Source organism: Pseudorasbora parva, chromosome 13 (genome assembly GCF_024679245.1).
Source record: "Pseudorasbora parva isolate DD20220531a chromosome 13, ASM2467924v1, whole genome shotgun sequence".
Classification (NCBI taxonomy): domain Eukaryota; kingdom Metazoa; phylum Chordata; class Actinopteri; order Cypriniformes; family Gobionidae; genus Pseudorasbora; species Pseudorasbora parva.
In genome coordinates, this window is record NC_090184.1 from 39,511,775 (window position 1) to 39,525,978 (window position 14,204).

The window sequence follows — 14,204 nt, forward strand, 5'->3', positions numbered from 1 at the left end:
TTCAACTCATTGTTTTTTTTTTTTTTTTTTGTATTTTGCATCTTATGAGAAGTTTGGGAAGTACATATCAATGGGCTCATCTCATTGTATTGTTCTTTGGATCTTTAAAGAAATACATTACAGAGATGATAGTAACAGCTGAGGATGAGAGGATGTGCGTGATCACAGCTAGATTTATCATAAAGAGATGTCAGGTTCTCGTTATATCTCCTCTTCCTGTCGCTCCTTCTCCACTGAGACTCTAAACATCTTCACTTCGCTCTACAAACATCTGCCATGTAGACGCTCCAATCATGCATACTTTATGCAGCTGCATATTAGATACAGCAATATCTGTTTTTAGTCCATTCGAATGGTAAACTCTGAATGCACTATGGACAAACATTCAGCTGCTTCCATGTGATTGTGAGTGCTTCGAGCCTTTCTTTGTCAACCTGAATATGTGTATTTTCTTCAGTAATTAGATCCCTTCCTCCAACTCAGCAAGAACACATCATTCAACCACTCAAAACCTGCTTCAGTTAGCCCTAGATGGATGAGCATTTGTCTTTTCCTCATTTGTTTTTTCCTGTTTAGGCGGAAGACAGTTTCATTTGAAATCCTGGTTTCGAAAAAAGGACAGATTTTCTCCTTCACAATAATGCATATTGCTTGTTCAGACAATTCCCTCCAAATGTTTGCAAGATAACAGTCACTCTTGAGGAAGTGATTTAATGGGAATTCTTTCATGGACAGCTTTATAACACCAGAGTAAAGTTAGATTTACTTGGCAGAACTTTGCCATTTTCTAGAGATTTTTTTAATTATTCTGAGCTACGAGGTCAAACCAATGAGAAGCACTAAGCCCATTCTGCATTAAATCGCACATTTACACATTTAACTACAATACTGTGACATATTGCAAAATGAAACTGAATATTCTGCATATAATAATATAGGGCGGTGCTCGACTTTATCTTTCAGGAATTGATTGGATCGTGAAAAGTATGTTACTGGTTAATATTATTTGCCTAACTGCACTAACTTGGTTACATAAATAGAAGACAAAATGTTATTTTAGAGGTCAATCAGATTTAAAAAAAATATATTTCTTTAGAAAAACATGCACTCATGAATTGTAGAAAATATGTTTCTTGTCACAATAACAAATTAAGAGTTGATCTTTGTAATGTTATTTGTAAGGATATATTCTACCTTTTTTAAAGAAATTAATAATTTTATTCAGCATTAATTGACAATAAATTGATCAAAAGGAGACACTAAAAACTATTTTACAAATCATTTCTATTTCAAATAAATGTTTTTCTTTTGGACTCTCTGAAAAATAATGAATAATGTACCACGGGGTTCCACAAAAATATTAAGCAACAACCTTTTTTAGTATTGATGATAAAAATATTCCTTAAGAAGTATATCAGCATATTAGAATGATTTCTGAAGACTGATCTAATGATGAAAATTCAGCTTTCCATCACTGGAATAAATTCTTTAAAAAGCTGGTATTTTTATTGCAATAATATTATATAAAATTACTGTTTTTAATGTATTATTGATCCATTATCTGAATGTTTTTAGTGATTTTTAGCAAATAGCAATTTAAACTTCATATACGGTGCAATATCTTTTTTGGGAATTGAAAGTGCTTTTGCTCTACACTGTAATTATATAAAAAAGAGCTAACATTCTTAAATGTTTTACATTTATTAATTTAGCAGACATTTGTATCCAGTTGACTCTTGACTCCACAATAACTAAAGTTATGCAGGTTTGAAACAACATGGCAGTGATAACAGAATTTTAATTTGTGGGTAAAGTATTCAAATATCCCATGCATGACACTTGTGCTCAATCCAGATAAGCCTGTGAGGCAAAACTAAGCTCTCTATGGGGTTTAGTCTGGACCTTTGAACATCTTTTGGTATTCAGTCTAATGGCATTTCTGATGCCAGTCAGGTCTCGACTTCAGTGATTCTGATCTAGCGTGTCAACTCACCATTGAAGTTGACGGCACGGATGTAGCTAAGGAGCGAACGTCCCTCCACTGGGTCCATTTTATCACAAACACCTGTGGCTCCCAAACACAGATCCTGGTGCATGTTGTGTAAGGCATGAGCCATGGCATACACCGCATCAATTACAAACTGAACCTTGCCCTCTTGCTCGTAATGAGAATCACGACTGATCCGTTCTTCTCCTGAAAGACAGAGAGAGATAAGTTGAAATGAACACAATGAGCCAGCAAAGTGTTGAATGAAAAGAGTAGGTGAACAATAAGCAAGACAGAAGACATAAAAGACTTGTAAAGGTCGCCTGTCATTGCTCCAAAAATCAGTTAACTTGCAAACGGCTATCAGGAGCGCTCACCTGTGCATTTCTTCTTTTCTGGGTCAATCTTGATACCTGGACGTGTCAGTTTGCACCTAAAGTCATCCTCCCAGAATTCAGCGAACCAGATATTCCTGCGATTGTTCTCCAGGGATCGAGTGACGAAGTACTGGTCAAACCCTAATCGAAAAGCAGAAATGTCCAATTTTACGTTTAAAGCACAAATAAGTAGAGTAGAATTAAGTACAATTGCTACAGATATGCTAGAGTTCATGATTTTTGAATCTTTTGTAACATTATAAATGTCTGTACTGTCACCTTTGATCAGGTGAATGCATCCTTGCTGAATAAAATCTTTGTTTTCTTTTTTTTTTTTTACGTACTGACCCCATACTTTTAAACGATATGGCAGAAATAGAAGTTGCAACCAACTTTTCTATCATATTGTGACAATTCTGAGTAAAATAGCTATTGAACAAGGAAGAAATGTAGGACGGGGTTGATTTTATTCATCAGTATTTGATTGGATCGTGAAAAGTGAGCGTTTCGTAGTAGACTGAAGGCCGTATGTGGCTTGAATACATTGCAGACATCAAGTGAGCATATCACAGGAAGACAATGAATGAATTGCTCACAATAAAATGCTTTTTATATATACATTTATTTTATGGCGACTTAAAAGACGTATATTATATTCCAAACCATCAATAGATGCTCTCTTGGGCAGAATGGTGACGGCACCCTCAGCCACTTCCTCCTGGTCCAGGATCGGAGAGCTCTTGGCACCCCAGCTGTCTGATCCCACAAATTTAAAATGACCAGTCAAATTGGACTTCTTCGCAGCCTCCAGCACCTGCCTGGACAAGCAACAGCACAATTAGACTGTTTATACGGAAACTTATTTACAAAACATAGTGAAAATGTGGGGAATATCAACATGAAACGCCTTTAACAACCCACTGCACTTCTGTTGTGTACACAAGTGTTCTTTAGTGTTTCAATGCAATTTTCACAACACATATGGTTTCAAAGCAGCTTTACAGAGAATGTTTGAATTCATTTTACAGTAAGGTAGTATGATAAGTGTGTCAAACTATGTCCATATGGCAGTAATACAAAGCTGTAATATAATACATGTTATGCCAAGTATTCCATTAAGCAGTTCATATTTTGTAATTTGCAAGTGAAATCTTTACAAAGGCTGGATACAAACTGGAGCTGAAGCATTTTTTTAAGTGACACTTACATAACGGAACATAACCAACGTTAAATTAATAATTGTTCTTTATGAGATTGAATGCATCCCTTGAACATCTCAACTGCCAAGACCAATTCTTCTGTTATTACATTTGTACACAAATGAAATTTGTCTGTAAGAATGTTCTCCTATATTGTATCATTCAAAGCACACCTACATGCATGCATTCGCAAATGTTAATATAATGTATACATTTATAAATGTCTCTAAATGAAAAGACCTTCATGAAATTCAAATATATCAAATTGTTAGTTAGAGTGGCACTTAACCAAGTTATTATGTATTAAGCTATTCAGTTATGCATTTGAAGATGTGGTTGACAATTCACGCAGTATGAGCGACAGCCCGTGTTCACAGGAGTGCTTTAATGAGGGGGAAACTTCATCTGCATAGATGTTCTTTACCTCATCAGCCTGTCAGAAAGCATCAACAACCAGCCATTTGGATTAGAGAGTGAGATACCCAAACACAGAGCGGCAAATTGTCACTTGTGAGTGCTGACGATGATAGCAAAGCATTGTCTCCACTGGGTGAGTTTGTTTAGTACTTCTGAATTTGCAAGTTCAAACATGGAAAAGCAAAATGACATTATGCCAGGAAGAACGCAATGTCTTGAATACTGTATCCACTCTTATCATATATGAAAAGGTCATCTAAGCTCAGAGATAAAAAGATACAGACAGCTTATTTTAGATTTGACACCATAGCACCTTCTAAGATGACATTTCCCAGACAGCTTTAGCACTTCATGGGGTAAGGGTGACACACCTGAGATGCGCCAACATAAGATACACGTCACACAGATTTCCAATCACCATTTAAAATAAAGAAATATCATGCCTTCCCTTGTTATTTAAGAGCCAGTGGAACAACGGAATATCTGCATTAACACAGTAGAGATGTTAAATGTGAAAGTTAAAGTTCTTCAATGATGTTTTGAAGCGTTAATCAAGAACCTTTTTTGTATGGAAGACCTAAAGTGATAGTCCACCCAAAAATTACTCGCTCTAATGTGGTTCCAAACCTGGAAAACAAAAGAAAATACTTTGAAAAATGTTGGCAACTAAAGCGTTTTGGTTCCTATTGATTTCCATTGTATTTTCTGTCCATACAAACCAAGTCAATGGGAACGGAAATGGTTTAGTTACCAACATTCTTCAAAATGCTTCAATATTGCTTAGGGGACACTAAATATTCAATTCCCGCATTTACACTGTATGAAAATTGAACTAAGCGTGATGACATCCCTGTTTTCTCCAGAATGGCTGTACAGCCGAACTGAATTCTGTTGCATTATTTGGTAACACTTTAGAATACGGGTGTACTAATATGCATTAATTCATGCTTAACTAATGCACAGATAATCACGTGTCAATGTATGACTCATTATGAACTAAACCATTTATTAATGATTACTGCATCAGATTCTCTATGATTAATGGATTAAGTAATCACTGAATTGTTATTAGTTAAATGTGTTATAATGTATTAATTCCCTAATATTATATTAATAATGTAAATTAAAGCATTAATTTCAACAACAGGTCAAAGCCATGGATTTCAACTTCCAGTTGTCTGCTTGAACTAATGATTAATTAAAGTAGACAACTGGAAGTTGAAATGCATGGCTTTGACCCATTTTGGTAATTTACACATTAATTTACATTATTAGTTATTATAATATGTTATTAAGGAATTAATACATGACATTTAATTAATAGCAAACCATATATTATTTATTCTATCAATCATACAGAATCTTCAGTAACACTTTAGTATGGGGAACACATATTCACTATTAACTACGAATTATGCCTCAATAAACTCCTAATTTACTGCTTATTAATAATTAGTAAGCTAGTTTTTGTAGCATTTAAATGTAGGTATTGGGTAGGATTAAGGGATGTAGAATAAGGTCATGCAGAGTAAGGCATTAATACGTGCTTTATAAGTACTAATAGACAGCCAATATCCTAGTAATATGCATGCTAATAAGCAACTAGTTAATAGTTAATAACTGAAACTTAAAGTGTTAACGAATCTTCATTAGTTGCTGATGCAGTAATCATTAATAAATGGTGTCATCCATTAACTCATGATTATCTGTGCATTAGTTAAACATGAATTAATGCATATTAGTGCACCCGTATTCCAGTGTTACACATAATTTTCTTGCTACCATTGTAAAGCTGCTTTGATACAATTTGCATTATAAAAAGTGCTTTATAAATAAAGGTGACCTCACTTAAACTACTGCCATTAGAGTAAACAACAGTTTGAAGATAATCCCGCTGAGCAAGTATGTTAAGTTAAAGACCGCCTGTGACGAAGATAAAGTTTTTAATGTTGTCAATATGTCTATGTGGTGTTTTTTAAATATGCTGTAAGACAAACCATGTGCATACTGAGTATTTATTAAGTATTTCCTCCTTAAAATCAACCAAAGACAGCCTCAAAGGTTTGCAATCACTGGTGTTTCTTACATCACAAATCTTGTAACCTATTGCATGTCATTAAAGTGTCATGAATTGAGAAATCAACATTCCCTTGAGCTTTTGATATATATATATATGGTAGGACTGTCAATATTTACTATTTAATTATTACGCGATTAATCGCATGATAGTTATGAGTTAACTTGTGATTAATCACAACTTAATCGCACATTTTTATCAGTTGTAAATATATCTTAAAATTAATATTTTTTTTAGTTTTTAATACGCTAATCAACATGGGTATGGACAAATATGCATGCTTTATGCAAATGTACGTTTTTTATTAGTGAAACCATGCTCAACAGATCATGAAGACTAGACATGTATCAAAGGTCATAGATGTTTTTCAAAGAACTTGTTCATGTTTCTTAAGCCTAAGCTTAAAAATTCAGAATAAGCTGTGATTTCTCTCATTTTAAGAATATAAATAAAGGGTGTTTTTACACTGGCAGTTTAGTTCAGAACAGGCCACAGTTCGTATGAAAAATTGGTAATGTGAAAGCTGTCATGCGGATCTAAGAGCACACCATTACCACACCATAGCTGGAGGAGGTCGTAACGAGTAGGAATATAGTGTGGCCCCTTTAAGAGCTGGAATATAGTGTGGACCCTTTAAGAGCTGGAATATAGTGTGGACCCTTTAAGAGCTGGAATATGGTGTGGCCCCTTTAAGAGCTGGAATATGGTGTGGACCCTTTAAGAGCTGGAATATAGTGTGGTCCCCTTTAAGAGCGGTGCGGCCTCTACTGAACTGCCGGTATTTTGTGTGTGTATGCTGAACTGTGCCGAGATTCACACAACAGTGTGAGAAACACGACTTGGGAGTGCTCTTGTTCAGAAAAGTAGCCTGCCTATTCGTTTTAGCCGATCGTAATGTATTTAGTTCAGTAAAACACATGTACTGTAAGTAGTGATGGTGTGAATGATTTACCTCGGATATGAGCGAGAGCGAGCTTGCAGTGTATTTGCGCATTATAACGTGTTCATTTTGACAGCCCTAATAAAAGGTCATCATAATATAAGAATCACTGTTTTGACTCTGACGTAGTAGAGAGCGATACATAAAACACAGTACTTCCACTTGCCATCATGCAGCGTTTACTACAGTAAAGTTGAGTGAGCGGATCTCTGAGCTGGTGTGAGCGGGGCTCATTTGCATATTTATGGGTCTACATTAGGGCGTTTTTGTTTTAAAAGCGCATTACTTTTGCTACGGTTACCCATTACACCGACACTACAGAGACTTTTGAACATGCTGCAGACCCTATTTTAGTTTGAAAACTCTGGGGTTGCATTTCAGTGTAAACAGACCAAAACAGAGACTTTTTTTCAAACGATGGCATGGCTGGCCACATTACCCTCCCTGAACACAACAATAACAGACCAGGGGTTTTGGGAAACACAGCCCAGAGCCGTCTCTCAATGGCTCTGTAACATACCAGTCTCGACAGAACTGCACACCCAGTGTTCATGATTGGTCATGTGACATGCGTTTTCAGTCATGCAGTGTAGACAGAGCTCGTTTCTGAAATGCAATGGAAATGCCAGTGTAGACGAGGTTCGTTTTCTTTAAAAAAAAAAAAAAACTTTTTAAAACAAAAACACATTAGTGTAAACAGGACCTAAATTAAGCAAAGGGTTTATTCAAGCTGTTTTAAGGAATAAGTAAAAAACATTTACTGGATTTTTTTGAATATGTAATTTTGGTGATCAAAGATGAGTTTTAAAGGATTCATTTATTCACTACAGGGGGACTTTAAACGGTTGACATTTATAGCTTGCTATCTGAATAAAAACACATTTAATGGCACAGACATTTGAAGGGAACTTTATCCCCCATACTGAGATTTGTTACTGTACAGTAACATGTTTCAGAGCCATGCACTTGCAATGCATTGGCTAATCATGCATGTTTCTGGCGTAAGACCGTGGCCATTGTTCCCTTTTCTGGTGCGTTGGTCAGCAGCCAACTCCATTTACATGCATACAGGAGCATGTGTGATGCATTGCATATCAAAAGCAAAGTATCCCATATTGCCTTGTCAGTACATCAAAGGACGTTTCATTTAATTGCGTGTACTTTGCATTTAGTATTTGGTTTATTTGACAAATCTCCACTAAATATCACAAATACTAAAAGTTAGTTCAATCATATCAAATAATCCACGTGTGTCCTTGTTACCAGTCAACCATGATCAAATCTGAGACAACATTAGTCTGCTGCACCACGACAGATGGAATGAACAGTTTGTTCCAGACAGAATCATTAAAAAAAAAAATAAACTATGGAAAAAGCCACTGTTACACTCCCATTATGCATCTGTTAAAGACACAATATTCAAATTCTAAAGATAAATATAAGACAATGCTTGTAAACAATATATTAACACAGCAAATATTCTTTCAGTCAACATAAAATCAAACATGTTTACTTTCTCAACACTTCTTGGTCATCAGCGCACGCCACGTTATTGTAGCAATTATTATTATATATATATATAATATAAATCTGCCTCTCAAACAACTTTTTATTTTCCAGCTGACATCATCAAGTTCTCTTATTTGTTTACGCCTTCATCTTGTCAAACAGTGAAAGCGTATAAAGAACTGCAATGGGTTGTTAAAGGGGTGGTTGCATGCGATTTCACTTTTTTAACTTAAGTTAGTGTGTAATGTTGCTGCTTGAGCATAAACAGTATCTGCAAAGTTACAGCGCTGAAAGTTCAATGCAAACGGAGATATTGTCTTTTATAGTTACGGCAGATTATTGCCTACGAAAACAGCCGGTTTGGACTACAACAAGCTTCTTCCCGCGTTGGTGACATCATAAATTAACATAAACACTGTGACTTCTGCCTTTAATAGTAAGAGGAGTGGCGTTTCCGGCAAACCTGTGCTTGGCACTTCAGCCAATAAAAATACACGAAACTACATTTGGCCATCTAACCAATCTAAGACCATTGCGTTTTTTCAGAAGGATGGGCTTCATAAAAGTGAAAATCATAAAATATGAGAAAAATACGGCATTTTAAAAAAAGAAGTATTAAGACATGTTATTCTGCGCCCCATAAACACAACCAAAGCCTAGAAAAAAATCACGGAACCACCCCTTTAATGTTGCTTCACGTTGAGGTTCCTCCATTGTAAAAAAACAAAACGAAAACTAAGAAAGAAAAAACAGAAAGAAAAAAGGAATGCATGTGCAGTTCTAGCACGTGAACTCTACTGTAACTGGTAAGTTAAAGAGCAGAAACTAAAAGCACCTGAAATCTTCCTTTTAAAATGAATGCATGTTTGTAAAATGCTTTGGCTAATTTCATGATAATTTCAGATGTTTATATCGATTCAACATATGTTCTCTCAAAACCAACGCAGAAAATGCAATAAAATCCCTTTTATCTATAACAGTGTCACACTATTTAAACAAGTTGAAATGGTTGATTTAAATACTTTAAAAATGATTTGATAGTTGCTGTTTTTAAACATTTTTTTCACAGTGCCCGCTAAACTTCTATTGTTAGTGCATTAGATTAAAAAAACATTTTAAATATGTAAAATAATATTTTTTTATAGGTAGTTGAAATTTTATTGGCTTGTCCTTAGCTGAGGCAATTCTCATGGCAAGAGCTGTGTTGTACAGAATTAAAGGGTTAGTTCACCCAAAAATGAAAATTCTTTCATTTAGTTGTCGATGTCGTTCCAAACCCATTAGACTTTCGTTCATTTTTGGAAAACAAATGAAGATATTTTTGATGAAATCTGAGAGATTTCTGTTCCTCCATTGACAGCTACACAACTAACATTTTGATGCTTCAAAAGTTCAAAAAGTTTAAGAGATCGTAAAACTAATTCATCAAAATGAATTGAATGATTTAGTCCAAATTTTCTAAACGATCGCTTTATATGATGCACATGTGGAATTTAGGATTTTATTCACTCAACTGAACCTGTTTGACACAAAACAAACCTCTTGCTGAAACTCAGCAAGCTCAAGTTGCAAACACGAGAATGGAACTCATTGGTTCATTTTCATGTTCATTCACGTTCATCAAACGTGCTGCGTAACACGAGAATGAATCTCATTGGTTCTTGCTGAAGCTCAAACGTGCTGCGTAACACGAGAATGAACCTCATTGGTTCTCGCTGAAGCTCAAACGTGCTGCGTAACACGAGAATGAATCTCATTGGTTCTTGCTGAAGCTCAAACGTGCTGCGTAACACGAGAATGAACCTCATTGGTTCTTGCTAAAGCTCAAACGTGCTGTGTAACATGAGAATGAACCTCATTGGTTCTTGCTGAAGCTCAAACGTGCTGCGTAACACGAGAATGAACCTCATTGGTTCTTGCTGAAGCTCAAACGTGCTGTGTAACACGAGAATGAACCTCATTGGTTCTTGCTGAAGCTCAAACGTGCTGCGTAACACGAGAATGAACCTCATTGGTTCTTGCTGAAGCTCAAACGTGCTGTGTAAAACGAGAACATCATAACATAACTTGCACATCAAGCGGACATTCTTGATCTCCCGCCAAAATTTTGCTAATCATATAAAGCGATCGTGTCTCCTCAGAAAATTTGGACTAAACCACTCAATTCATGTGGATTAGATAGTTTTACGAATTCTTTATGAACTTTTGAGAAATATAGAATTGTCATTTTTTGGTGAACAGTTTTATAAAATAAAATGAACCCAGAATGTTCCTATAAGGGCCTTGCTGATCAAACATATTATTCACTCACTTGATGTCGTCCTCGTGGGCAAAGATGATGACTCCTCGAGCATTGGGGGTCTCCATTAGTCTCTTAATGACCTTGTCAAACTCTCCTGGTTTGGGCTCTCGTGGGATCTTCATGGACTGAGCGATGCACAGACCTCCTTTGTCAGAGAGAGAGAGAGATGGACACCGATGCTGAAATTTTTCTCTCCTAAAATGTGACTCACTTTCTATTTATATTAATGACCAGCATGAATTTCTGGCAGCAGATGGGTACAAATGCACGCAGCTGTCTCAGACATGCTCCTCTTTGGAACTTTTTGAAAGATAGCATATTAATGGAAAGTCCAATCTGGATCATACTATATGCTGCAGTGTGCCTTACATCCATAGACTCTCAAGCACACCAGAAGTTTCAAAGCTTGATGACTGTACAGATACTGTACCTGCCTCTCGAGAGATCTGAATGAAGGCATCTACTCCACTTTCACCATAATTCCCCTCGGATGCTAAAGTGGACACATAGTTCCAGCCCAGTGCCTTCACGATGTCCACCATAGCTTGGGCCTGGTAGGAGTCCGGTGGCACCACACGAGAGAAGAAGTCATAGCGGTTATTGTCGCTCAGCTCTGGTGCTGTGGAGGCGTAACTGATCTGGGGGATCTGGAAGACGAAAAAAGAGGAGATTTAAATTAATTTTTAAAGCAAGCATCTTGCTAACTAATGGCATTTTCTTTTTTTTTCTTTTTTTCTAATGGCATTTTCTTAGTGTAACACAGTTCTTTGTTCAGGGAAGCAGGAGGCGGGAACAGGCGAACATTAAAAAGACGTTAATCAAATAAACTGAAAGCAAAAGCAGCAGCCCCTCACGGACGACTGCCGCGCACACACACATAACAAAACACAACGTAAACTCCAGGCCTGGTCCTTCCCTAACGTCGCTCCTCCTTTTATGCTCCCGTCACTCCTCCGTGAGAGATCTGCGTTGCGGCTCTGTTTAAAGTCCATTAAAGTGCATCTGTCCGTCATTTAACGTGCTCCACACGGCTCCGGGGGGTTAATAAAGGCCTTCTGAAGCTCAAGGATGACTTGAGGGTGAGTAAATCATGGTCTAATTTTCAATTTTGGGTGAACCAACCGTTTAATACAAGATAAAATATATGAGGTGACTAAGACTTTATTTCAAAAAGCATTCGATTTTTTTTTTTAACCCTTCTGGCAATTATTTCTTGTTTTAAGCATAAACCTCACAAAAATATTGTATTAAAACAAGAATAAAAAAATAAAAAATACTGTTCAAAATTTACAAAAACATTAACAAATTTTATTATTAAACATTTATTATTCAAAAATACAGCAAAAACAGTGATATTATGAAATATTATTATGAATTTTATATATATATATATATATCTTAATATTTTAGATTAAAAAATTAATCGAATTAATTAGAGGCTTTGTAATTAATTAATCGAAATTAATCGCATTTTAATTGCATATAAATATTTGACCTGAGAACATAATTTTTCACATGTATTTTTAGTATACCATTGAATAATGACTGAATACATAAGCTTAATCAACAAAATATTGTTTATTTATTTCAGTCCAGCAGACCAGCGCAATGTTTGCCAAGTTTAGCAAAAGCATATTTGTGATATTTGAGGCTCGTCGTGCTGCGGGGATACGCAAATTCCTTATTGTGTAGCTTGCACACAACCATGCTCTTGTCGACGCTTCCATTCTTTCGTTTTTTAAAACAAAACTTCCCATCCACGGGGCCAAGCAAAGCGGTCTCATCAGCTTCTTCGTTCATGTTCACTCATGCCCTGCGTCTCAATCAGCTCCCTAGTTCACTAGTCAGAGCACTGATCAGGGCATAAGTCAATGGGCTGACTCCCTGATCAGTGCCCTGACTACTGAACTAGGGAGCTGATTGAGACGCACCTCCGGAGCGCTAGTTGGTGTTCCAGTATAATCGGTCCGTCGAAACTCATTCATTGAAAAACGTTCCGCGTTAAAGTCCCGGCCCTAATATATATATATACAGTCTTGTTCAAAATAATAGCAGTACAATGTGACTAACCAGAATAATCAAGGTTTTTAGTATATTTTTTATTGCTACGTGGCAAACAAGTTACCAGTAGGTTCAGTAGATTCTCAGAAAACAAATGAGACCCAGCATTCATGATATGCACGCTCTTAAGGCTGTGCAATTGGGCAATTAGTTGAATTAGTTGAAAGGGGTGTGTTCAAAAAAATAGCAGTGTGGCATTCAATCACTGAGGTCATCAATTTTGTGAAGAAACAGGTGTGAATCAGGTGGCCCCTATTTAAGGATGAAGCCAACACTTGTTGAACATGCATTTGAAAGCTGAGGAAAATGGGTCGTTCAAGACATTGTTCAGAAGAACAGCGTACTTTGATTAAAAAGTTGATTAGAGAGGGGAAAACCTATAAAGAGGTGCAAAAAATGATAGGCTGTTCAGCTAAAATGATCTCCAATGCCTTAAAATGGAGAGCAAAACCAGAGAGACGTGGAAGAAAACGGAAGACAACCATCAAAATGGATAGAAGAATAACCAGAATGGCAAAGGCTCAGCCAATGATCACCTCCAGGATGATCAAAGACAGTCTGGAGTTACCTGTAAGTACTGTGACAGTTAGAAGACGTCTGTGTAAAGCTAATCTATTTTCAAGAATCCCCCGCAAAGTCCCTCTGTTAAAAAAAGGCATGTGCAGAAGAGGTTACAATTTGCCAAAGAACACATCAACTGGCCTAAAGAGAAATGGAGGAAAATTTTGTGGACTGATGAGAGTAAAATTGTTCTTTTTGGGTCCAAGGGCCACAGGCAGTTTGTGAGACGACCCCCAAACTCTGAATTCAAGCCACAGTACACAGTGAAGACAGTGAAGCATGGAGGTGCAAGCATCATGATATGGGCATGTTTCTCCTACTATGGTGTTGGGCCTATTTATCGCATACCAGGGATCATGGATCAGTTTGCATATGTTAAAATACTTGAAGAGGTCATGTCGCCCTATGCTGAAGAGGACATGCCCTTGAAATGGTTGTTTCAACAAGACAATGACCCAAAACACACTAGTAAACGGGCAAAGTCTTGGTTCCAAACCAACAAAATTAATGTTATGGAGTGGCCAGCCCAATCTCCAGACCTTAATCTAATTGAGAACTTGTGGGGTGATATCAAAAATGCTGTTTCTGAAGCAAAACCAAGAAATGTGAATGAATTGTGGAATGTTGTTAAAGAATCATGGAGTGGAATAACAGCTGAGAGGTGCCACAAGTTGGTTGACTCCATGCCACACAGATGTCAAGCAGTTTTTAGTGATTCACAGGATTGCTAAATCCCAGAAAAAAAAATGTTTGTACAAAATAGTTTTGAGTTTG

At 36.6% G+C, this 14,204-nt stretch overlaps 1 protein-coding gene across 2 annotated transcripts in view; it reads right to left on the reverse strand.

Moving 5' to 3' along the window:
• Positions 1–14,204, reverse strand: part of grm6a (glutamate receptor, metabotropic 6a) — a 99,739-nt gene that overhangs the window by 28,885 nt on the left and 56,650 nt on the right. The window contains exons 3-7 of one of the 2 annotated variants that reach the window (XM_067414343.1): positions 11,239–11,455; positions 10,818–10,953; positions 3,028–3,182; positions 2,365–2,505; positions 1,994–2,194 (exon numbers count right to left, since the gene is read on the reverse strand). In XM_067414343.1, the coding sequence (XP_067270444.1) occupies positions 1,994–2,194; positions 2,365–2,505; positions 3,028–3,182; positions 10,818–10,953; positions 11,239–11,455 (850 nt within the window). Of the gene's footprint in view, positions 1–1,993; positions 2,195–2,364; positions 2,506–3,027; positions 3,183–10,817; positions 10,954–11,238; positions 11,456–14,204 lie in introns of those variants that run through there. The other variant, XM_067414344.1, reaches the window with a different exon arrangement.